This window comes from Falco naumanni, chromosome 1, assembly GCF_017639655.2.
Source record: "Falco naumanni isolate bFalNau1 chromosome 1, bFalNau1.pat, whole genome shotgun sequence".
NCBI lineage: Eukaryota > Metazoa > Chordata > Aves > Falconiformes > Falconidae > Falco > Falco naumanni.
The window spans coordinates 119943987-119966387 of record NC_054054.1 but is presented as its reverse complement, the minus strand read 5'-3'; the positions used below and the strand labels follow the sequence as shown (position 1 = coordinate 119966387).

The 22401-nt window shown below is 58.0% G+C and overlaps 1 protein-coding gene across 8 annotated transcripts; it reads left to right on the top strand.

The window, feature by feature from the left end:
* The first annotated feature begins 3994 nt into the window (after nucleotides 1–3994).
* Nucleotides 3995–20941, top strand: RAB37 (RAB37, member RAS oncogene family). Of its 8 annotated transcripts, none has more exons than XM_040581760.1 (10): nucleotides 3999–4624; nucleotides 10439–10549; nucleotides 15076–15186; nucleotides 17191–17232; nucleotides 17367–17436; nucleotides 17522–17574; nucleotides 18008–18073; nucleotides 18853–18909; nucleotides 19186–19262; nucleotides 19376–20941. In XM_040581760.1, the coding sequence occupies exons 1-10, from the start codon at nucleotides 4565–4567 to the stop codon at nucleotides 19479–19481; spliced, it is 753 nt and encodes a 250-aa protein (XP_040437694.1). In that variant the 5' UTR covers nucleotides 3999–4564; the 3' UTR covers nucleotides 19482–20941. The 8 variants fall into 8 exon arrangements, with proteins under 8 accessions (XP_040437699.1, XP_040437694.1, XP_040437695.1 ...); XM_040581761.1 differs by having other exon boundaries at nucleotides 4005–4624; nucleotides 17370–17436; XM_040581763.1 differs by lacking the exon at nucleotides 15076–15186 and having other exon boundaries at nucleotides 4005–4624.
* The last annotated feature ends 1460 nt before the right edge of the window (nucleotides 20942–22401 follow it).

Sequence of the window (22401 nt, the reverse complement as noted above, 5' to 3'; positions counted from 1 at the left end):
AGAGCAAGATTGGAGCAGGCAGGAGTGATGAGCCCTGCAGTGCTGACGCAGGAGTCTATGTCACACAAGGGGCTGTGATATTTATCCCAATTAAAACTAATGTCAGGCTGAAAGTGATGAAACCAGAAAGGAAGTGGAGCAATTCAGACAGAAACTGATGCAGCCAGAGCGTGTTGCGGAGCCACAATGCCTGGTCCCCTGCAGAAACAGGGAGAGCCCTGCATGGAGTATACCCCACCACCACCACCCTGACACCGTCCAGCCAGGGGCATGGGTGCTAGGGTGCTGCGGACACCCTGGGGGGAACGAATAAACGCAGCCACCTGCAGAGGAGGCTGCAGCAAAGGGCAGGGGAGGGTACCCTGCTCCACACCAGCATCTCTGTGGGGCAGCTGTTGCAGGGCCAGGCTGCCCTGGTGGGGAGAGCTGGGTCTTGCCTGGCTCTTGAGCCAAGACCCCCTCTCTTTTGACAGCAAGTGGCTCAGGAAATGCAGGGCAAGGCTATTTTGTAAGAGAAGAAGCATTGCTGAAACACTTCTCGGGAATCCCACTGATGCATCCCGACAGGAACAAATCAGTTCGTCTTTTCATCTCAGCCTCACTTGGGGCTGGAACAAGCACTCACGTGTGGCTCAGTAGCCATGTCCACGAGCAAAGCGGCCCTGGTGGTGGCAGAGCAGTCACAGGCGATGGGAACATGGCAGTGGGAAATGAGCTGACACCTGCACTCCTGCAGCCCCTGCCTGGTGCCTCCCTGAGGGCAGCGATCCCAGCCCCTCTCCAGCAGCAACAGGACATGGAGTGACATGCTCAGACACTGGTTTTGCCCTGGTTCTGGTGAAATTCTGAGTCTGGGTTTAGTCTCTAGCAATGGCCTTAAAAAAAGGCTCAAAGCCCTTCTGGGACCGGTAGTAATTGAATCAATGAGTGCACCCCCTCAGTGCACGACCCAGCACCAACAGCTCTCCAGCTCCCACCCCACCTTACCACCCACCGCCACAGCTGAGCCTCCCCAGAGCCCTCCTGTGCTGGTCTTCAAGCATTGGAACAGGCTGCACAGGGAGGTGGTAGGATCACTATCCTTGGAGGCATTTAAAAAAAAGTGTAGATGCAGCCTTTAGCCACACAGTTTGGTGGTGGCCTTGGCAGTCTGGGGTTAAGGTTTGACTTGATTTCAAAGGTCTTTGCCGACCTAAGTGATTCCATGATTCAATGACATTTCCACCCCCCACCCCATTCTGTTGTTTTTTTCTAGGGCCTTTGAAAAATAATCTGAGTATTTCAGCCTGTGCTTTCACGAGCAGATTTAGCAACTTTGGTGAAATTTTCCTTTGGAGATAAGGCTGAATTTAATAATTTCTAATGCAGCTCCTTTAGTGCTGGCTGATTGAGCACACACTGTCTGATCTTTCCCTTCCACTGCCATCTCAGATAACCAAGATAAGCCCAAATCATTCCCAGATGTCCTGACTCAGCAAAGCTAGTAAAAGAGAGAAATACTTGCAGACTTCGTGGTGGTGGAGGGTTTAACTCCTGGCTGTGCCTCAGGCTGGACTGCTCAGCCAGAAAGGGCTAAAGCAGGGGTTGGTTATTGCAGTGAAATTAAGAAAGCAAAATTCAACAGAGGATGAAATTCTGACTCCTCCCTAGCTCATGGAGAAGGAATGACTTTGGTAGGGCTCAGATCTCTAAAAAGTGTTGTACAGGCAGTCCAGGGTGATACTACAGCAGGTTAATGGTGTTAGGCAGCCGAGAGGGAGCAGGTGAGGGGGACAGTGAAGCAGGAATTCCCGAGCTGGATTTAAATCCTCCACTGTTGTAGCTGTACTTCTCAAGACAAACAAGTAATTAAGCTATCAGAGATACAGTATACCAGCAAACAGGCCAAACAATTGAACTAAATTGCAGCTTCATTTGAAACCACTCCTGCCGTTTGCAGATCATTTCCTCTGATTTCATTGCTCTGCACTGATCTCAGCTGGCCAGCACTTGCTCAAGGGTATAAACTGCTCTCTGGCTCCCAGGATCTTCTGGTGGGGTCTGGAGGAGGTTGGTGGAGCAGGGGGGTTGTGGTGAGAGGGGAGGGTGCTGCAGGTGTCAGGTTGTTGGGCTCTGATAGAGCTGCTGATACCACTTATCTGCCATGGGTCAGGTCCTCCAGAGCCATAAAGCTGTATAAAGCCCTTGGAGCAGTGCCAGGCTGTGCTGGTGCCTTTTTGCTAGTGAACTGTGTTGTCTTATTAGGCTGCATTACACTTGGCGATCTCACAATAGATAAGAAAGCTGCCTTCCTCCTGAGAGCTGGTAAACCTGTAGGGCCAAGTATGTCTCTGGTGTAACACCAGTATTTGCAGTAGGACAGGAGAATTTGGCTTTGCAAGGCTCTCCTTGCTCGCTCCTCATTGCTCTCCTTTGTAACTCAGAAAAGGAAGACAAATGTTACTGGAGCTGAGATGGGCTAGAGGGTGTTATCTGAGCCCCAGAGCCTTTCCTGCAGCAGGGATGTGCCAGGAATCCCTCTCCAGAGGTGAGCAGGGCTGGAGTCTCAGACCTGGTAGCACACTGGGGGCTTACTTCCTCTTCACAGGGGCTTAAGTTCACCCCACCACCCAGGAGAGGTTTGTCGGAGCATGGGCACGGCTTGTGTGCCCAGGGCAGAGCCACATGGTGCCTGAGGCAGGTCTGGGTCCCCAGGATCCATGTGACCCAGCAGGCAGCTCGGGTCGGGGCAATATCCCCACTCAGTGGGGGCTCTGGGACAGGAGAAGGCTGAGTATGCACTCGAGACACGTTAGCATGAGGTCTCCAGCCTCAAGGGTCCATTACAGCACTAGGATGACCATGAAAAGGATTGTGCTGACACCCATGGGCTTTTTGACCAGTCCTTGGTGTATTTAAGGGGACAGAGTTGCCCTGACTTTGCTGAAGTCCCGCTGAGGTTTGCTGCTCTTGTCTTTCTGGCCCTACCTGATGTGGAGTGTGTGCACTATGTTGAACCATGATACTGGCTGTGCCACTTGTAAATTATCTGATCCAAACACTGTGGCTCATGATGTCACTTATTTTTGTGCTGTTGATCATCTTCCAGTGCTTGAGACCAATGGATGGTCTGTGTCAGGCTTGGGTTCAGCTTCTTGGCCTCGGGCAAGCCTAAAACCCCTGTCCCTGTGTGTTGTGTTTCATCTTTTCTGGCTGTTGTTGCCAAAACCGATCAGCTGACCCAGCAGAACCATCTCTGCTGTCGGAGGAAATAGTGGGCAGATATAATTAGCAATGTCAGGCCCAGGCAGTCAAACAGCAATTGGACGGGTGCAGATGGCTCTTGGAAGCATGGTCTGTTCCTCTGGCTTGGGGCCCTCTGCTGATCTGGAAGGAGGGAACTGGAGATTGAATCGAGTCTCTTAAATAAACTTCTCAGTAAAGATTAATTTCTTTCCAGTCTAATCAACAACAACAGATTGCTCTAAAGGGAGTTGTAAAGAAAAGGATCTCAATGAGATATTGATTGTCACCTCCAGGTTTAGACACAAATTCCTCCTGTTTCTAAATACAGTTTGTTTTTCACTCCAAGCAGGCTCCTAACTGGGCTCTGTGAATGCAGTGGGTTTCCAAAGGGGAGCTGCCAGGGTAGCCAGGCTCAGGTTAGCGCCACTTGAAGCTGAAGTGGCCTGGCTAGCACAAGCCACTGCTGCTCCCTGGGGTGACACACCGCTCGCCCTGGGGACCACACAGGTCTGCGTCTGTGTCACTGCCTGTGGATGCCCCAGGGCTGTTTGGGTTGATGGCTGAGGGGGGTCAGCTGGGGCAGCCCTGGTGCGAGTATGGGGCTCCCCAAGGTGAAGCACCAGCGAGCCGGGCGTGGAGCACAGCTGGAGTAGAGCGTGGACCTGGCTTCGTGCTCTCTGCTCAGCAAGTGATGGGAGCTGGCAGCAAGAAGCCTCTCTGCGCAGGGCTGCCTTCCAAACCCGCCTGGCCGTACCGTGCATGCCTCTCACCCGGGAGGGAGGGCAGCGTCTCCCGGTGGCGAGGGCAGGGAGCCCCGGCTCTGCCCTTCTACCACGGCAAACGGAGGTGGGGCGTGGGGGCTAGAGAGGGACCAGCCGTTCTGCGGAAACTGCCGCGGCTCCTGCCTGCGTGGACCGGAGCTCCCACGGCCTCCCCGCCCCAGGGCGGGACTGGCCTCCCCCCGCCTGCCCCCCATTCCGGGCGGGGGAACCCTGCGAGGGGGCGAGCACGGCGGCGGCGACGAACCTGGCACCGCTCCGCTGTCCTGCGGGGAACTGGACCGGGCCAAGCTGAGCCGGGCGGTGCTGAATAGAACCCAAGCAGGCCGACCCCAGCCGTGCTGTGCTGAGCCGAGCCGAGCCGCGCCGCGCCGGACCGGGACGGACGGGACTGGGGCGAACGGGACCGGACCGGGCAGGGCGGGGCGAACGGGGCCGGGCCGGGCCGGGCGGGGCCGGGCGCTGTCCGCGGTGCTGAGGGCGGCGCGGGCGCTGTCCGCGGTGCTGCAGGAGCAGCCCTGTCCCTCCCGGCGGCGGGAGCCGGCCCATGCTCCTCGGCCATGGAGGCCCGCGCCGCCGGCCCGGGGGGGGCTGGCTACAACGAGGCCCTGCTGCACAAGGTAGGGGGGGGGAACCGGGGAGGGGGCTGCGAAGTGCGCGGCGTGGGGGGGGGGATGCCGGGGCGGTGTGACAGCAACCGCCGGTGCAGGGCGCCTGCTTGAACTTCCCCGACAAACTCTGTCCCTCCCCCCTTCTCGCTCCTCTTCCCCCGGTGATCCATCCCCCGTCCCGCCCCCCCCCTCCCCCCCAAATCCTGGCGAGGTGCGGGGGGGATGCGGCCGCAGCTCTTCCCCCACACACCGCGGCTGCCGGGGCTGGGCAACCCGCAGGGCTCAGCCCCGGCCTCCGCCACCCCCAGGTGATGTTGGGGAGGGGGGCGGCGGGATCGGGCGTGTTTGGAAAGCAAAGCGGGCAGGAGCGCTGGAAAGGGGCCAGCCCCGCGGCACAATCCGGAGCCGGCGTTCAGCTGCTCCCGCAGTCCTGTGCGTGCTCCGAGGTGTGTGTGGGGGAGCTGCACCCCGGGGCTCTGTTCGCCAGAGACAGCCTAAGGAGCTGGCACTTCCCTGCAGTGAAATAGCGGTGTCCCAAGAGACGTCCATCCCTGCTCTCCTTGCTCTAAAATCCTTCTCTTTTGCGGGTCCCTGGAAGCATGTTTTGTAACTCCACCTTGCACGGAGGTACCAGGGCTGCTGCTTTCCCCACCAGACGTGCATGGCTCAGGCTCGGCTGGAGCAGGGCTTTTGCTCTCTGCAGTCAGTCCCAGCCCTGCAACTCCAGGAGATGTGGAGGAGACGCTGATCTCTGCCAGATCCACCCAACACTCCTCCCTGCTGTCCTCACTGCTGCTTTGCTGCAATCCCCAGTGACTGTGCAGGGGCCAACACCCCCGGGGAGCAGGGGAAAAGCAGGGACAGGGCAGGGAAAAGGGCTGGGGCTGTGTGGATCCCTCTTCACAAATCCCAGTCTGTTCTATATCCTGTTCTACTCAGGGCAATGTGCCCAGCCCTTGATTAGCAGAAAAATATCAATTACTAGCAACTCTCATTTCTGTTGTACATTGAGTACGTAGGACATGCCTCCAGGGATGACTCAAGAAACTTTGATTCTTTGCAAGGCTTTAACTCTCTCTTTTCCAGCAATGAGCTGCTGCAGTTAAGGAACGACATTGGTGGAAATGAGTCTCTGGGCAGAAGAGCTGCCCAGGCAAATAACCATCCCAGTCCCCTGTTCCCTGCCATTTCCCTTGGTACTTTTGCTGCCGCTCCTGGCTGGCTTGCTTGTTGTGCAGAAACAAGCCTGCTCTTGCTCCAGGGATGTGAGGCAGCAAATATCTTGCTAGGTCTTGTTTCTGAGCAAGGAATCACATTTCAGATGTGCACACTGAAGGTAAAAGTTAAGTGATTTCTGGCTGGTGGCTAAACCTGGGCCTGCGGAGGAAACAGTCCAGGAGCAAATTGAAGTGGGAACAGCAGAGGTTTGTTCTGGGCTGTTCCAGAAAAGTTTTGCTTGGCACAAAAGGAGATGGATTCTGCTTTCAGGTGATTTGGAGCATTGCCAAATTTTTCTTCCTATTGTTGGATGCTTAGATCCATTTAGCTGGAACAAGTCTTAGGGGGAGGAGAGCGAGCCCCTGGACTGTGGTTGATCCAAGGTGTTAGCACGGGGTTTGCAAACAGGAATCTGCTGTGTGATATGAGCCAGCTACCTATGTACAGGGCTGAAGCAGAGCTTCTGCCAGGGCAAGGGCCCAGCGGGGCTCGTAGAGGGTCCCAGGCGCTGGCTCAAACCAGCGTAAGGGGCTTGGCCGTGGTTAAGCAGCACCTGGACAGCATGGGGACAGCTCTGAGGTGTCCCTGCGGCACAGGACAGCTCAAGGCAGCATCCAGCAACATCCAAGTTGCCTTAGAGCACTGCCTGGAGCAGAGAAGAAGCAGCACAGTTTTTTATATGAAGCAGGTAAAAATAAGTCACAATAACGCATCCCTGCGAGACCATGAGAGCAGGGTGGCAAGGGGCCAAAAACAGCCACAGCTTCACTCTCAGACCTTTCCTTGTGCTGTGTGTCCTGGCTGAGCTCTGCAGGCAGCTGTGCTGAGATGCACGTACACAATTGCCCCAATTTGTTGTGATAAATCCTGTTGACCTGGGAACAAACCTTTGGGTTTGGGGCCTCAGCAGCTCTCTGAGAGCAACAGCAGAGCCCATGGAGGGCACCTCACCCCTCCCTGCATCCCCTAGGACTGTATTTTTACCCTGTCAGGCTCTTAGCAACTACATTTAGCTCAGGTCCAGCTGCCATGTGCTAAAGAGCAGAAATGAACTGGAACCTCAGGCCACACACACTATCCCAGATCTCCCGCTTGGCTGGCACTGGAAATGCAGCAATCACCTCCCTACACTGCCTTGACAGCCGTGCAAAACCTCTCCTCCCTAGACATGTTAGACTGAAATATCTCCTTTACATGCTGGCTGCCAGCACAGGTAAGGGAGATCAGAGTGAGTTTGCCCTCACCACTCCATTGCTTTGCCTTGTCCCTGCAGCCCGTGCTGAGCCAGCAGTGATTTTGAAGGAAGGTGATTTGTCTAGGTCTAAATTAGCCCCAAAACTACCAATCTGAGGTGTGGGGAAGGATATTTGCTCTTTCCCTAGGCAGAGCTGGCAGACAGGTCTGCCTGGGAGTGTGTTGCAAACTGTGCCTGTTTTTCCATGGGGGCTGTGGAGCAGGCGAGCTGTGGAGAGGTTGGTAAAATGAGGTTACCTCTGCCCACCCAATGGAAATAATTTCCTTTAGCTGGAAACAAAAATTAGTGTGGTTTGCTGGAGCTCAAGAGTGGTGCTTTGGGACTCTCACCAAGTGGTTTTCCAGGTCTTGGGCAGGTTTCCCTCGGTCCCTTGGCCAGCTCATCTGTGCATGCACCCTGGCAAAGCACCATTCTGTCCTCACACCACCATGCAGAGAGGAGCTGCAGCACCAGAAGGAATCTTGCAACTTTTTACTGAAGTTTTACAGGTGCACACACACACAGTTACCCAAAATTGGATAAACTGTGACAGCTGGCTAGTCACACCCACTCCACAGTGCAGGGTTTATGCTTCATTTATGTTTATTTGGTAGCCAAGAAGGCCACAGTGGTTTCCACAGAGCCCATGTGCTTTTCCTAAAGTCATTAGGAAAGTGTCTTGGCTGATTCAGGCCAGCTTTTACTATTATTATTATTAAGTCATGAAGCAATTCATGAGTTGTCTCTATTATAAATCCCAATTAAATTATTGATAGGGGAGTCTGCCTTTTATACATGTTCGCTGTAAATCCTGGGCTCTGGAGGATTTCTGGTGCTCACTCCAGCCAGTTCTCCTCCCTTTATAATTAATGCTGTTCTCTGCATTAACTGCTCCTGAAGACAGCACTGCAGGGTACAGCTGGTCTTGTTGCATCTCCCAGCACACCAAAAAAATGCAGTGCTGGGCTGCAGGAACCGGATGGTAATGAACTCCTGGGGTATTTTCCTATGTGACTGCCCCAGGGCAGATCCTGCTCTCTGCAATGGGAACGTGTCTGGGCCACAGGGCAAAACCAAGGGCAGAGAAATTCCCTGCAGGGAAAGAGGTGATGGAGCTCCTCTGGCCCATGTACAAGGGCTTCACCCAGAGATTTCTGCCTCCCAATATCCTGCCCAGGTTCCCAGCCCATGAGGCTGCTTTGAATGTACAAGTGACCCAAAAGCAGCCTCATGCCTAGTTAGGGAGGGAGGAGGGAGAAATATCCAGCTGTGGATCTGGCCGCAGGTTGCTTGCCTGTCAGCACACAGGTCTGTGTCTGGCAGAGGTGCAGGGCTCCCTCCTGCCAATAGCTCCACTCAGCAGGTCAGGCTTTTCCCAGGCGATGTTTGGGGTTTGAGATTTTTTTTTCTGAGGGAAAACGCTGATTCACCGAAGTAAGCATTTCACTGAAGTGTATTGGCATTAGCAGGCCACAGGCAGGTTGTGGTGCGGTAATTTATGCTAGGGAGGATGCTGGTCTCCTGCCAGTCCATGTTCCTGCTTTGTCTGTGGTCCTCAAGCTCCTTGGCTTTTGGTTTCATCCCACTCCTTCGGGGTCCATGGGGTGGTGGGAACCACAGTGCCAGGCACTGTGGCACATGCTTGGTGGCTGCATCCCCTGTGGCCTCCTGGAGCATGAAATCAGGCCTTGATCTTCCAGGGCTGTTCAGGCACTTGATTAAACACATTCCTCCATGCTCATCTGCCCTGCACTTCATAAGGGGGAATGCGCAGTGCCTGAAGTGCTGCCAGCCTGGGCTTCACCCCAGGGCCCTTTGGTGCAGGGGAGGTGATGGAGGGACAGGACCATCCACGCATGGAAGCTTCCCTGGCTGTCAGGAAGATGCTGAAGCACCATCTCCCACTCAGCTGGTAGAGTGACCTTTGTGATGTCACCTGGGCTGGGGACAAAGGGCTGAGGTGCCCCAGGATGGAGCAGGACTGCTGGAGCTGCATCAGACTAAACACAAATCAAGGAGGGGGAAACAACAGATGCAGCAAAGTGCAGCACAACTGAAAGCAGAGAGTGAAGAGGTTCAGCCTCATCACCTTGCCAATGCAGCCCTGCAGCCTCAGAGGTGGCAGGGGACTGGTGACAGGGGGGACACTGCTCAGTGCTTGCCAGGGGTGCAGCTACAGGAACGCCCATGTCCTGAAAGTCAGAGCCAAACCCAGTTCTTAGCAAGAAGATGGTTAGCAGAGTGTTTGTTTTAACTTCTGTGTCTACAAAAAGGTTGAAAGTGCCTCAGTTTCCTGAAAGGATGGGAATGTTTATGCCGGTGGTTCTGAGAACAAAACCCATTTACAGGCAGAGAGGGGAGGGAGGGGTTTGTGTTTGCACTGTTGGTCTCCCTTAGGTCAGGGATTTGGAGGAACGCAGGCAGGAGCAGAAAGGAGGATGGGCTCCTCAGGGATGCAGTGTGGGTACCAAGGCCATGGGCTGGCAGCCTGGGAGCTACTCAGGAGGTGATGGCAGTGCTCCAGCTCTGACACCTGCACAGCTCCCTTGTCCATTCTGCTCTGGGACAAGCAAGCTTTGCTCCCTGTGGGAGAGTCCTGGGGCTCCCCATGGAGGGCTGGAGAGGCAGGAGGGCTCTGTGACTTCAAACCCAGTGCCCTGCCTGGCGGGGAGTGCTGCAGGTCCATGACATTAATGCAGCATGAAGACAACCCAGTACCCTGGAGAGGCTGTGTGGCTGTGGCAGCGGCTGCATGCAGCAGCGGCAGGAGATGCTCTTTTTACTAGATGGTTTTGGACCTAATCCAGCACTGCCAGAGTCCTCCCAAAGAGGTTTTCCACCAGGGCTGTGCGAGCCAAAGCTGATTCCCAAGCCAGGGCAAGGCTGTCTCTCCTGCTCGCTCTGCATGATGGGCTGCACTTTGCTTTCTCTTCCACCTCTCTGCATTTGGAGAGGGCACGGTGGGCTCATGCCTGAAGCTCAGCCTGGGACATATTTCATTTATTACAGAGATGGTCAGAGGGGTGGAGATTCCCTCTCAGGCAGGTGGCAGGACCAAAGGTGACAGCAAAGAACAGGACACAGCGGGATGAGCCATCTGGCCATGGCACTGGCATCCAGCAGCCCATGGGGACAACCTGCTGCTGAGCAAGTCTGTGCAGGGGGGACTGCCATGGGGCTCACACAGGGCCCACGTCTCCACCATGATCTGGGGCTGGACTAGTCCCTCCCAATCATGCTGTGTTAGTTGCCGCATCCCCCCAAGCAACCTCTCCCCAAACACCCGGCTCCCAGCTGTACACCTGTGCCTGCAGGCTCTGGTATTGCATTGCCTGCTGTCATGCACCAATGCCTCTGCCTGGTTCTTGCAGACAATCCTGGTCGGAGACAGCGGTGTGGGGAAGACATCTCTGCTGGTCCAGTTTGACCAGGGCAAGTTCATTCCTGGCTCCTTCTCTGCCACTGTGGGCATTGGGTTTACGGTAAGAACTTAGTCCCTCTTCCCTGGGCTGTGCAACCTTGCTCACCCTTGGGGAAACAGTTTTATTTGGGTACTCATAATCTATGGTTCTATGAATCTGGTGGTGCTAAGCACAAAGAATTGAGAGAATTTGCTTCGGTGCTGCTGGATGAGGGGCCCGGTCTGGCTGCGTGCTTGCTGGCAAGCTGGGAGCAGGTGCACTTCAGGCTGCTGGGAGGGATGGAGGATGGATGAGGCTTCATGTCTCAAAACCCTTGGTGGGCCTGTGCCTGAGTGCAGCCTTTTGCATCACACCAGGAAAGCTGCCTTTGGAGCAGCCCTGCTCTCCCGGCAAGAAGCCAGCCTGTGTCCTGCCTCTGCAGCCTGGGGCCCTTGGGAAAAGTCAGGCAGCTGGCGGCAGCTCCTGGGAAGAGCACTCGGCCACCATCCAGCACTATTTGTGGAGCTGCTGCAGGGCCAGCAAGCGGCTCTGATGTATGTGTCCCCTCTCCTGAAGGAGCCCGGGACAGAGACAGCACTTGAGACTTCACTGCACAGCCAGGCTGGCATCCCTCCAGCATCCGCAGCAAGGCTGGGTCTCAGCAAGAGGCTGGTACCCATGGGATGGTTATTGCCCACGAGGAGCCTGTTACCCACGGGGATTTTCTCTCTAGTCCAGGCCAAGGAAGCAGGGAAACATGTGGTACCAGCACAGGGGATCTGAGGCCAAGCAGCCCAGGGGCTGGCAGCTGAGGGTGCCGCTGTGGGCAATGCCAGCAGGCAGAGGATGCTCAGCCATGCTGTCCACCTTTGCTGGCTCCGTTTCCCCTGCAGCAAAGGACAGCGTGGGGAGGTGATGCTCAGCCAGGCGTTTTTCCTGCCTAGGCAACTCCGTGAGCACCAGCACAGTTTGCCATACCCTTCCAGCCCCCCCCCGCCCCCAGAAAGCTGCAGGGGAACTCAGCCCTTTCCAGGAGCTCCAAGTGCCTCCAGCCTTCAGTTGCGGCACTTTCCTGGCCAAAGAGCGTATATAAACTATAAATCCCCTGGCTGGGTCTGAGCACAGTTACAGGACTGGAAATACAGGTTCCCTTTCCCGAGGGGCAGAGTAAGGCTGGTCTGGAGCAGGACCTGGCAGCCAGGGAAGGTGCGGAGGTGGGTGCCATCGCAGTGGGCATCTCTGCCATCAGACCTCCTGCAGCTGTGCGTGGCCTTCTCCTGGAGAGCGGTGAGGGGCACGGCTCTGCATGGGATCCCCACGTGCCTGAATCCCAGCGGCGTGAGTGGGGCTGGGGGTTTGCACTGGGATTAGTCCTGGCATGGGGGAGATGGGCTGGGGGTCCCTGGAAAAATAGATCAGAGGGGGCTGAAGGTTCCTCTCCGTGGAGCAGTGCCTGTAAGCCTGAAGGCCCTGGGTAGCTGTAGTGCATGGACTTGGGGATAGGGGTTCGTGGAGTGAGATTTTGGGTGACACAACATCCCTGGCTCTCTCCTGGGACTTCTCCTGCATTGCCGTGCTTGGGCTGTTTCCAAACGAAGCACACCATGATCTGGGCCGATGTATGTATGTATGTATGTATGTATGTATGTATGTATGATTCTGGGGGCTGTAAGCAGCCAGGGAGAGCGGCAGCCCCAGCAACCATCCCGGCAGAGATGCGGTGCTGCTGAATGGGCTCATGGCAGCGTGGCTTCTGGCTACCAGCTGCTGCTCCTGGCTTCCTCCTGGCTTCACCGAACCTTGGTGGTAACCCGGGGCCCAGGGCCCAGCTCAGCAGCCATCGAGGCTGCAGCAGACAGGACAAACCTCCCACCCTTGGGTGGGCTGGTGGGGTGGGAGCAGGGGCTACTGTCCCAGAGTGGCAGGGGTGATTTGGTAGCACTGGGGTCTCCATCCTCACACTCTGCGGAGGACTGGGGGGCTGTTCACTTGTGGGATGAACGGTTCTTCCTCTCCCCTCCATGTGCCCAAGGGACACGCTGGGGCTTTCCCCGCCCTCCGGTGCTGTCGGAGCCCGGCAAACCCAGGCACCCCGCGGTCCTCGGGGTGGGGGGCAGGTTTCCAGCGTTGAGCCTCCTCTTCCTCACTCCGTGGCCGGACTGGGCAGGGAGGCGGCCGGGGCACAGCCTCGGGGGTGGCATTGACCGGGGAGGAGGAGGAAGAGGAGGAGGAAGGCGGGCCGGGTGGGGCCGCCGAGGTTCCGCTCGATCGCACCATGAGCGGCCCCGGCGGGGCGGCGGGGAGCGGGACCCCCCCGGCGGGGAACGGGGACGCCCCGGTGGGAAACGGGGACCCCCCGGTGGGAAACGGGGACCCCCCAGCGCTGCCCCGGGACTACGAGCTGGCCGGCAAGGTGAGAGGCGGCGCGGGGTGCGGCGGGGGAAGCAAGGACGCAGCCCCCAAGCCCTGCCCGGGGTGGAGGTTGGAGCTCGCCCCCCGACCCAGCGGGGTCCCGGGGGGGGTCCCGGGGACCAACCGCTTCCTCCGCTGCCGCGATCGCGCGCAGGAAGCGGCTGCGGGCCGGGGAAGGGGAAGGGGAAGGAGAAGGAGGCGGCGGCCCCAGCTAAGCCCCCCCCCAGCCCTGCCCGCCCCCGCCCCGGGGGGTCCCAGATCTAGCAGATGGGGGTCCCTGCCCGGGAGGTGGAGATAGGGGTCCCTACCCGGGGGGCGGGTCTTTGCCCTGGGGGGCGGTGGGGTGCCCAGCTGCAGGAATGGTGCTTTTGGGGCTCTCGGCTTGGTGGGCAGCAGGACTCCTTTGGGGGGGCACGGGCGAGCACTGCCCTCTGAAAGCCCGTCCTTCCCTCCTCCGGGCAAGGGGGGCCCTGCCAGCCCGAGCAGCGGCGCCCCCCATGCTACAGGGCAGGGGAAGCAGGACCCCATCCAGCCCATCGCGGCATCCCAAAGGCACAGGGGTGGGGGGGCCAGCATGTGTGCCCAGGAGGCGAGCCAGCCCCCCACCCACCCTGCAGCCCCCCCACACTGCCCATGCCCCTGTGCCCAGCCAGCCCTACACCCACTCCGCAGCCCCCCACACTGCCAGTGCCCCTGTGCCCAGCCAGCCCCACACCCACCCTGCAGCCCCCCACACTGCCAATGCCCCTGTGCCCAGCCAGCGCTACACCCACCCCGCAGCCCCCCAACACTGCCAGTGCCCCTGTGCCCCTGCCAGGCATCAGGGTGGGAGCCCTCCTCCCAGAAAACCCCTCTCTTCCCCAGCCCAGCTCAAAGTCGCCCTGGGGAACCACCCTCCTCTTCCCAGCTGCACAGGGAAGGCACAGCACCGATGAACCTTTTATCCAAAAATTTTAATAAGCAGCCTCAGGCTGAGCCCAGCACAGAGGGTGCCAGCCCCCAGACCTCCCACTGCCTCCCTGAGCTGGCTCCCAAAGCCATCCTGTGCGATGCTGCCTTCCCTAAACTGCTTTTATTCCTTTGCCTTTATCCTCTCTGCTCTGACTCCTTTCAGTGGAGGGCAATTTTTGTCTTGGAGGGAGGAAATAAGTTGCCAGCTTGATTCAAAGGGAGGTGGAGGCAGAATTCAGTGGTGTTCCCAGCTGCCCTCCAGCCTCAGCTGGGTTGGGGGTGTCCTGGGGAAGGATTTGACCAGCAAGGTGAATTGGCAGGAGGCAGAGCATTTCCAGCCCCCAGCTCTGGCTGGGCTGGCCCACAGAGCATCTGCCGTGCCACCCCTGCAGAGGGTGGCTGTGGCCCACTGCATTTGCCTGGCCCGGGGACAGTGGGAACATGTGGGTTTGCTTTGCAGGCTCCAGCAGCCCCACAGGGTGGGTTTGCAGGGGTGGACCTTCTCGCTGGAGTCCTGCTCGCTCGTTTCCATTTTTAGACAGGGGATAGATGCAGTCAGTATCAGGTTAATGATTGCTGGGCCAAGCAGGAAGGGCAGCACAGCGCCAGGGCGTCTAGTAAAGCTGTGCTTGTGGAGACCAGCATCAGTCCTGGCTGCTGCCTGCCTGGGTCTGGTGGTGTCAGAGCGGCCGGGGAGCCCTGGCTGAGCCTGTTTGCTTAGCAGGAGGGGAAAAGGCACCGTGTTTGCTTTGGTGTCTGCAGCAGGCAGAGCCCTGGGCACTGATAGGATGAGAATCCCGGACACAGTGGGGTTTGCCCGAGCCATGCATCAGCCCTTGGGCTGAGTGCACCCAGGACCGGGGCAAAGCATGGGCCGACGTGGCTCTGCATGTCTGCGAGCTGTGGTTGGTTCTCCAGGAGCCTCCTGGACTGGGAGGCAGCCAGGGGCTGGCCAGGAGACTTCTCTTCTTGCTGTGGTACCCATCTTCGCACCAGCTCTCCTCTTCCGTTCTCCCCCTCTTTGGGGGCTGGGGGCTGCTCCATTGCCCTGGGGCATCGCCTAGCTGCACCCTCAGGGGTCCCATCCCACCCCCAGCTCTCACAGGGCTCCCTGGACCTGGCAGGATCATCACTGGGGAAAGAAACAGAGGGACACAAGGGACTAGGGGGGGTGTTCTCAGCACCACCCAGGGACGCTGCCCCCTCCCCATCCTGCTGACACTCTCCCTGCGCCCATCTTGCAGGTGATGTTACTTGGAGACTCGGGCGTGGGGAAAACCTGCTTCCTACTCCAGTTCAAAGATGGGGCCTTTCTCTCCGGGACGTTCATAGCCACCGTGGGCATAGATTTCCGGGTGAGACCACCATGGTTGCCGGCCCCTCGCCTCCCCCTACCCACACCTCAGCCAGGACAGGGTGCTGAGAAGGGAGAACGGGGGGGTTCCAGCCTCTGCACCCTAAATCTCCCAATCAGCAACAGGCACTTGCTGAAACCGTTCTACCTCTCCCTGGGAGAGTGATAACAGATGGAAAAGTCTGCTGGAAGCATCACCTCTTGCCTTTAAATCAGCAAACAGTCTTGGTTTAGCCCACCCCAGCCAGGTGCGTAGGTTGGAGGTATGTGGTGGGTGGCTGGCACACTGCACCGCCAGGCTGAGGCCAATGGCTGGCAGGCACAAATGCTGGTTGCTGTAATTTTTGTGCCTTGAAAGGGCTGAAATTGGCTGCTGTGGAGGTGTTAAGGTCACTGGATCCTGCTTAAACCCTCCTGCTGCTCTTTATTCACAAAATTTCAGCTGCGGGGTTTCTCTGGGGATGCACGGGTAGGCAGAGCTGTTTGCAGCACAGGGAAAAGGGGCATTTCTTCAGGCTGGAAGTCACGGGGGTGTCCCCGGACAGGGCTCTGCCACCGCTGCCGACACGTGCCAAGTGCGGTCAGCGCTTCCGCTGCCTCCACGGCTGCAGCTGCTTCAGTTTTCTGCTGCCTTTGCTGCTCTTGTCTTGCAGGGGGGGACTGGGGCGTTGGTGAGCAGAGTTTAGAGGCAAGGGCTGCGGGTTTGCTTTGGAAGGGTCTTGTGGCCTGTTCTTCCAACGAAGTGATGGAAGAAGGAAAATCTTCTGTGTCCCACAGCATGCCCAGGGGTGTTGCCAGCTTGTAGGTACCCTCTCTGCCTTGTATAAGCCTCCCCCTCCAGCAGCTCACGGCTTGCTGCTAGTAGGTAACTTCCAGAGTCTCCTAGGGTGTGTTTTCATTCTATTCAGCCTGTTTTCTTAAATTTTGTCATCTCCACATTGGCCGAATTTCCATTTCAAACAATTCCAGGCAACTAAATTATTTATAGGGGTCTTCTCTTTCCAGACTCATCCCTCCAAGTACAATTCTTTAAAAAGTCTTAAAATAGCACATCAGTAACTCCTGCTTTTCTTTCTTCTGGCCCCTGGAGAGAAGTTCCTGTGCTTCCAAGTTGGGTACAGCGATTGTTTAAACCCCAGTAATTGCCTTCTCTGCTCACTTGCAAATGCCTTTTCCCTTCCCTGGACCCAGCCTGGCTGCCTGCCTGCAAACCACCCTAACCCAGGAGATTTCTTCCTGCCGTGCTAGATAAAGCTATGTGCTACCTGCAACCTCCCAGCTCAGTCTTTGCAACCACATTTAAGGGCCAAACAAAGCTCTCATCAGCAAGGAAGCCTGAGTGTCACCAAGGCAGCCTGTGGCATCCAAAGGCTTCAGATTGCTGCAAACAGCCCAAATTTTAGTGCAGCGGTGGTTCCTTCAGCACGTGGAGCGGAGGAATCCTGGGAGAAGGGTCAGGGCTTTATGGTGGGCAAACATTATAAAAGCACAGCAAGACGTTATTGAGAAATGCATATTTGCTCGTAGTTCAGGCAAGACCTCCCCACTTCCCCAGCTCTGCTGAACTTCCCCTGGCCATGCGTCAGGGGCTGCTGCAAGCCCGGGGTCAGCATCCCTGCATTTTGCAGGCCAGCCTGCCTCGTTACCCAGCTCCTTAGGGAACTCAGGAGCTACTGGACAAGGGTGCTGGCTGGAAGAGATGAGTGAGGCACCAGATCCAAAGCAGGCTGGGATCTTGCTGTCCTGTCTCCATCAGGACTTGATTCGGTTCTTTTTCACCCTGGCATGAGGGGATGCTGCTCTGGGATGTCCCTGTAGCCATCATGCAGCATCACAGCCCCCAGCAGGACCAGGGTTTGTAGCAATGAGGTTTCAATGTCCAGCCCCATAGGCAGCCTGGCTTCATCCCACCGGCCAGGGGAGAGCAGCTGAGGGGCCTGGGCACACCAGGGCTAGCTGGCACCCACCTTTGGGCTGATGGACATGCTCTCCTTCTCTTCTGCAGAACAAAGTGGTGGCGGTGGATGGTGTGAAGGTGAAACTGCAGGTGAGTTTTAGGAGGAAATGAGCAATTCCCAGCCAGATTGCTGGAACCCGGTGGTCCAGCTGGGCCAGGAGCCACAAGGCATCCCCAGCTGGGGGGGGTTCCCCCTCCCCAAACTCACTGGGGCTGCTTCCCAGCAGATATGGGACACGGCAGGACAGGAGCGTTTCCGCAGTGTCACCCACGCCTACTACAGGGATGCCCAAGGTGGGTTTGGGTTCCAGCAGGGATGGGGGAGACTGGCTGGAGCACATCCCTGCAGGGGGCAATGCCTCTGCCTCTTCCCTTCCAGCCCTGCTGCTGCTTTACGACATCACCAGCAAGATGTCCTTCGACAACATCCGCGTGAGTCCCCTCTGTGGATCAGGAGTGTGTTTCTCCCCAGAGATCTGGGTCATGCGTGCCCTGCTTGGCTTGGTGGGTGGTTGGGGCAGTTTGAAGCCTGTTTTACACATAAGTGCTGGATGTTTTGTCCAGACCCGGCCAGCTGGGAGCTTGTCCCTGGGGCGCCAGGCTGGGTGCTGCATGGCTGGGTGAGTTTTGTTTAGGGACATGGTAAATGGCTGGAGGGAGAACACGCGGTTTGGGATGGACATGAACTACATGCAAGCTTGGGCTGCAGCCAGGAGACGGGGCGTTTTCAGGACTGTTTGGCGGCTGTGATGCTGGAATGGTTCCCATCCCCCAAAAAAGTTGTTTTTCCAGTCCTTGTGGTGGGGGCTGTGAGGGCTGAGAGGGGAGGGATGGGGGTACTGCTCACCCTGATGATGCCCTGCAGGCCTGGCTGACGGAGATCCACGAGTATGCCCAGAAGGATGTGGTCATCATGCTGCTGGGCAATAAGGTGTGTACAAGGTCCCCCTTCACCCCATGCCATGCCGTGCCATGCTGTGCTGTGCCGTGCTGGCCCTGTAGCTGTGGAGGGATGGGGCTCGGTGGGTGCTCTGCCTGCTGGCTGGGTGCACCCTGCCTGCACCCTCCGCCAGGCTCTGCTGCTTTCTGAGCACAGTTAGACCCTGAGGTGACACCAGACGTTTGGGGGATCGGGGGGGGGGGGGGGGGGGGGGGGGGGGCGGGCAGTGTCCCCGGCAGCCAGTAGGGGGCAGCACAAGGCTGAGGCTCCCGGTATGGGATGCTCCCGGTGCGGGAAGCTTCTGGGTATGGGATGCCCACCCAGGTCCTAGACATACCGCCAGCCCCAAGGTTCAGATGCCCAACCAGGTCCTAGGTTCTCTTCAAGGGTCCCAGACGCTGCCGGCTGCCCAGTGCCTGACTGGGTGCCGGATTTTCCCCTGGGACTGGATGTGGCCTGGATGATGCTGGGTACTTGACACCCAACAGGGTATGAGAAGCCTCCCTGAATCCTGCATGGCTCCAGGTACTTGATGCTGCCTCAGATCCCCAGTGTCCCCAGGTCCTGGATGCCCTTCTCACATCCCTGATGCCCTCTGGTCCCAGATGCTCAACAGGTCCTGGATTCTCTTCTGGGCACTGGATGTTCCCAGGTCCCTGATGCCCCCAGTTCCTGGCAGCCCCCTGCCCACCCCACGATGCTTGCTTGTCAGATGCCCCCAGGGTGCCAGCTGGCCCTGGTATGTGGTGACACTTTGCTTCTCTTGGCAGGCTGATGTGAGCAGCGAGAGGGCTGTGAGGACAGAGGATGGAGCATCGCTGGCCAGGGTGAGCTGTGCTGTGGTCTAATGCAACTGCAGCCCCCCCTGAAAACTGTACCTCACTCAGGGTCCCCATGCAGCTGTGCCACCCCCTCTGATGGGTGCCCAGACCTGCCTGGCTCTAGCACGGGCAGCGTGGCAGCCACTTGCACACAAAACCTAGGGCAAGGCAGGGAGGGGAGGGCACCTTGTCCCCAAACCTCAGCCAGGTGACAGGGATGATTTGGAGGGGCAGGAGGGAATTTCAGGGCTGGCTGCTGATGGGGCCATGCTGCCTTTGCAGGAGTACGGGGTGCCTTTCATGGAGACAAGCGCCAAGACAGGCATGAACGTGGAGCTGGCCTTCCTGGCCATTGCCAAGTGAGTACCTGGGGCCAGGGGACCTGGCAAGGGAGGTGTCCCCTGCAGCCCCACTGCCTCCTGCACCAGCACTCGAGGGGGCAGGTGGAGGTAACATGGCCCCACCACCCCAGGGAGCTGAAGCAGCGCGCGATGCAGCCGCCAGACGAGCCCCGCTTCCAGATCCATGACTACATCGAGTCACAGAAGAAGAAATCCAGCTGCTGTGCCTTTGCCTGAGAGCGACCAGGAGGAGCTGGCAGCCCTGGGGGTGCAGGCAGGAAGGAGGCAGAGCAGGGGCCCAATCCTACCCTCAAGCACCTGAGGGAATCAGGTTCTGACAAGCCAAGCATGGACGGGACAATATGACAGAGCAGAGAGTGCACAAGGAGAGCCATCGTCCCGGCACCAAGGACCAGGGGCCAGATCCTGCTGCCCTGTGGGGCAATGCCTAGAGCTTACTGTGTGCCACTGGGACAACAACTGCAGTGTGATGACTGCCAGCCGGGCCAGCAAGCCACAGTGCTGCCCCCATCAGCCAAGCAGGATGCAGGATACAGCCCCACACCTGGCTGAGAGCCCCTTGGAGCGGCTGCAGGGGCTGTGTGTGCACCATGGATGAGTACCTGTGCAGCCCCCGGCCGTCCCCTCCCCTGCAGCCATCCCTGCTCCCAGCGCTGCTCCCATCTGGCTGGAAGGGTCTAATCCAGCCCCTGTGTCCCTGGTGCTGCTGGGCTATTGCTTCCCTCCAGGGAGCCTTGGCTCTGCCCCCCAGGCTGCCCCACACCTGGGTGCAGCCAGTGCCCACACTTGGCTGTGGCTCCTCACTGCTGCAGTTGCTGCCATCGGCTTTTATCCTCCTGCTGCCACGAGGGCAGTGATACCCTGGTTGTGTCTGGGTTCTGCCGAGGGAAGGGCTGGGATGGGGAAGCATCTAGCCAAGCCTGTTCCCTGCCCATGCAGCTGGCATGAGAAATCAAACTGCCCAGGGAGCACCCAAACGACACTTGGGGCACTTCTAGTACACATGGCAATTTGGAAAAACATTTATTTCCCCCCTTCTTGTTGCCACAGGAATTAGAGACTTTAAAAAAAAAAAAAAAAAAAAAAGAGAGAGAAAATCCTTTTTCTTTTCAATCCCTCCAGACAAAACCATCTCTGGCCTCACGCAGGCTGGAGCTGGTGGGGTGGAGGTGTCTGCAGTGGCCTGGGGCTGCTGTTGCCTGCCGGCTCCCAGGGCAGGCTGGGTTTCTCTGCCGTCGCTGCACATGTAATACAACTGTTTCTTCCTGCTGCTGGCAAATAGCAGCTGAAACCCACTCTCTGGAGAGCAGATGCCTGAGATGCTTCTGCCAGCAAACGCTGCTACGTTGGGCACTGGCGGGGTGCAAGCCTTGTGCATTGCTGCACATCCCCAGTGCTCAGCCTGACCCTGCCAGCACGCTGCCGGCTCCCCTGGGCACTACCTGGGGCAGTGACGGTGAATATTTGGTTATGTAGCTGAAGAGCTGATGTGAAGGGGAGCTGTGAAGGGGATGGCACTGCTGCATGTAGGAATTGGGGACAGTCTGGCACATCCATCCCTCCTAGCACCTTCCCTGGCTGCCTTCACCTCCCACCTGCCTTGTTGCCGCCTTCACCTCTGCTCTGCTCCCGGGTCTCTCTTTGCAAGTTTATAGATTAAAGCTGTGTATTTTCAAGGCTTTTCATCTGCCTGTTTTTTTTATTATTTTATTATTATTGCGTGAGAAATCCCTGCCCCGGGTCTGCAACGTGGGAGGCTGCTGCATCCAGGCTCTGCAGAGCAGTGGGGCCAGGGGGGCCCTGGGAGCAGCCATAGGGAGGGGGAAGCACCCGCAAGCCCCTTCCTCCCCATTGAGGCTTTCCTTGCACATTTCAGACAGTCCAAAGGTGAGAGGGGAAGAGTAAACATGGCCTGTTAAATTAAAACCAACCTCCTCCCCTGCTGTTCTCATGGTGCGGAGTCCAGCATTCCCCAAATAACTCTGTCTTCCCACCAATGGCATTGCTGCTGCCACTTGGCTGATGTCTGCAAAAAATGCTGGATGGCTTCAACACAAACAGACGCTGGCTCTTTTCTGCTTTCCCCCCTCCAGCCTGAGCTCCCTTAACGTCACGCCGAGCTGCAAAAGGCCCTGGCAGGAGGATGCAGCTGCGGTGCAACGGTGCTGCCAGTGCCTTGGCACCCCGCGGGTGCTGCCGGACCCAAAGCAGCACTGGCTGTTTCCTTTGCTGCTGCTTTTCTTCCTTATCGCGGTCCTGTGCTCACACCAGCCTTCTTGGAGCTGGGTTTTGTTTCCTGACTTAGGGCAGTGTTCCCAAAATATGTCCCCCTCTGTCTCCCCCGCAAACACGCACGCTTGTGGGGCTGCACTGCTCACAACCCCCTTGCCAAGGGGGGGCTGTGCCACATAGAGGCCACAGGCGATGAACCCCCCTGTCCTTGGGGCCATACCGTGACACACTTGCCCTGGTTTTCCTCTCCACAGGCATCTGCCGCCGGCTGCCGTGGGATTCCTCTCTGCTGCCTTTCTCAGGGCTGAGTGGCTGCGGGCGAATGCTCAGCCAAGTGGAGGAAACAAATGAGCCCACCCTCTGCTCGGCCCGTGGAGCCAGAGCATGGCCACCCCCAGCACGCGGGGGGTTCTCAGCTGCTGGGGTTCCCTGCAGCAGGGCTGCGGTGCTGAGCTGCCCAGGAGGGCTGTGTCCCGTGGGAATGCTGCCCGCGCTTCCTTGCTCGCCCGGCTGCAGCACAGTTAAACGTGATGCTGGTTGCCCATAGGACCTTTGCCAGGCCCTGAAGCCCAGCAGTGAGAAACACCGATGGCACCTCTGTGCCACGCTCCCCGGGATGATCCCGGGAGCTGGCTCTGCCCAGCACCAGCAGCCCTGCTGCAATGCTGGAGCAACCCAGGCCTGCAGCTGCCCTGCCCTGGCTGACCTGCACCCTCAGGCTCTCACCCTCCCATAACCCCGTGGCCACTTCTGCTCCCCAGGCCCTGAGCAGCACCGTGGGGCTGGGGCAGAGCAAATCCCCCGGGGTTTCCTCCATCTCCCACGCTCTTGTCCCTCAGCTCCAGGGTGCTGAGCAGGGGCCGGGGGTGGCTCGGGGACACAGGGCTCCTCTCCTTTCCACCGC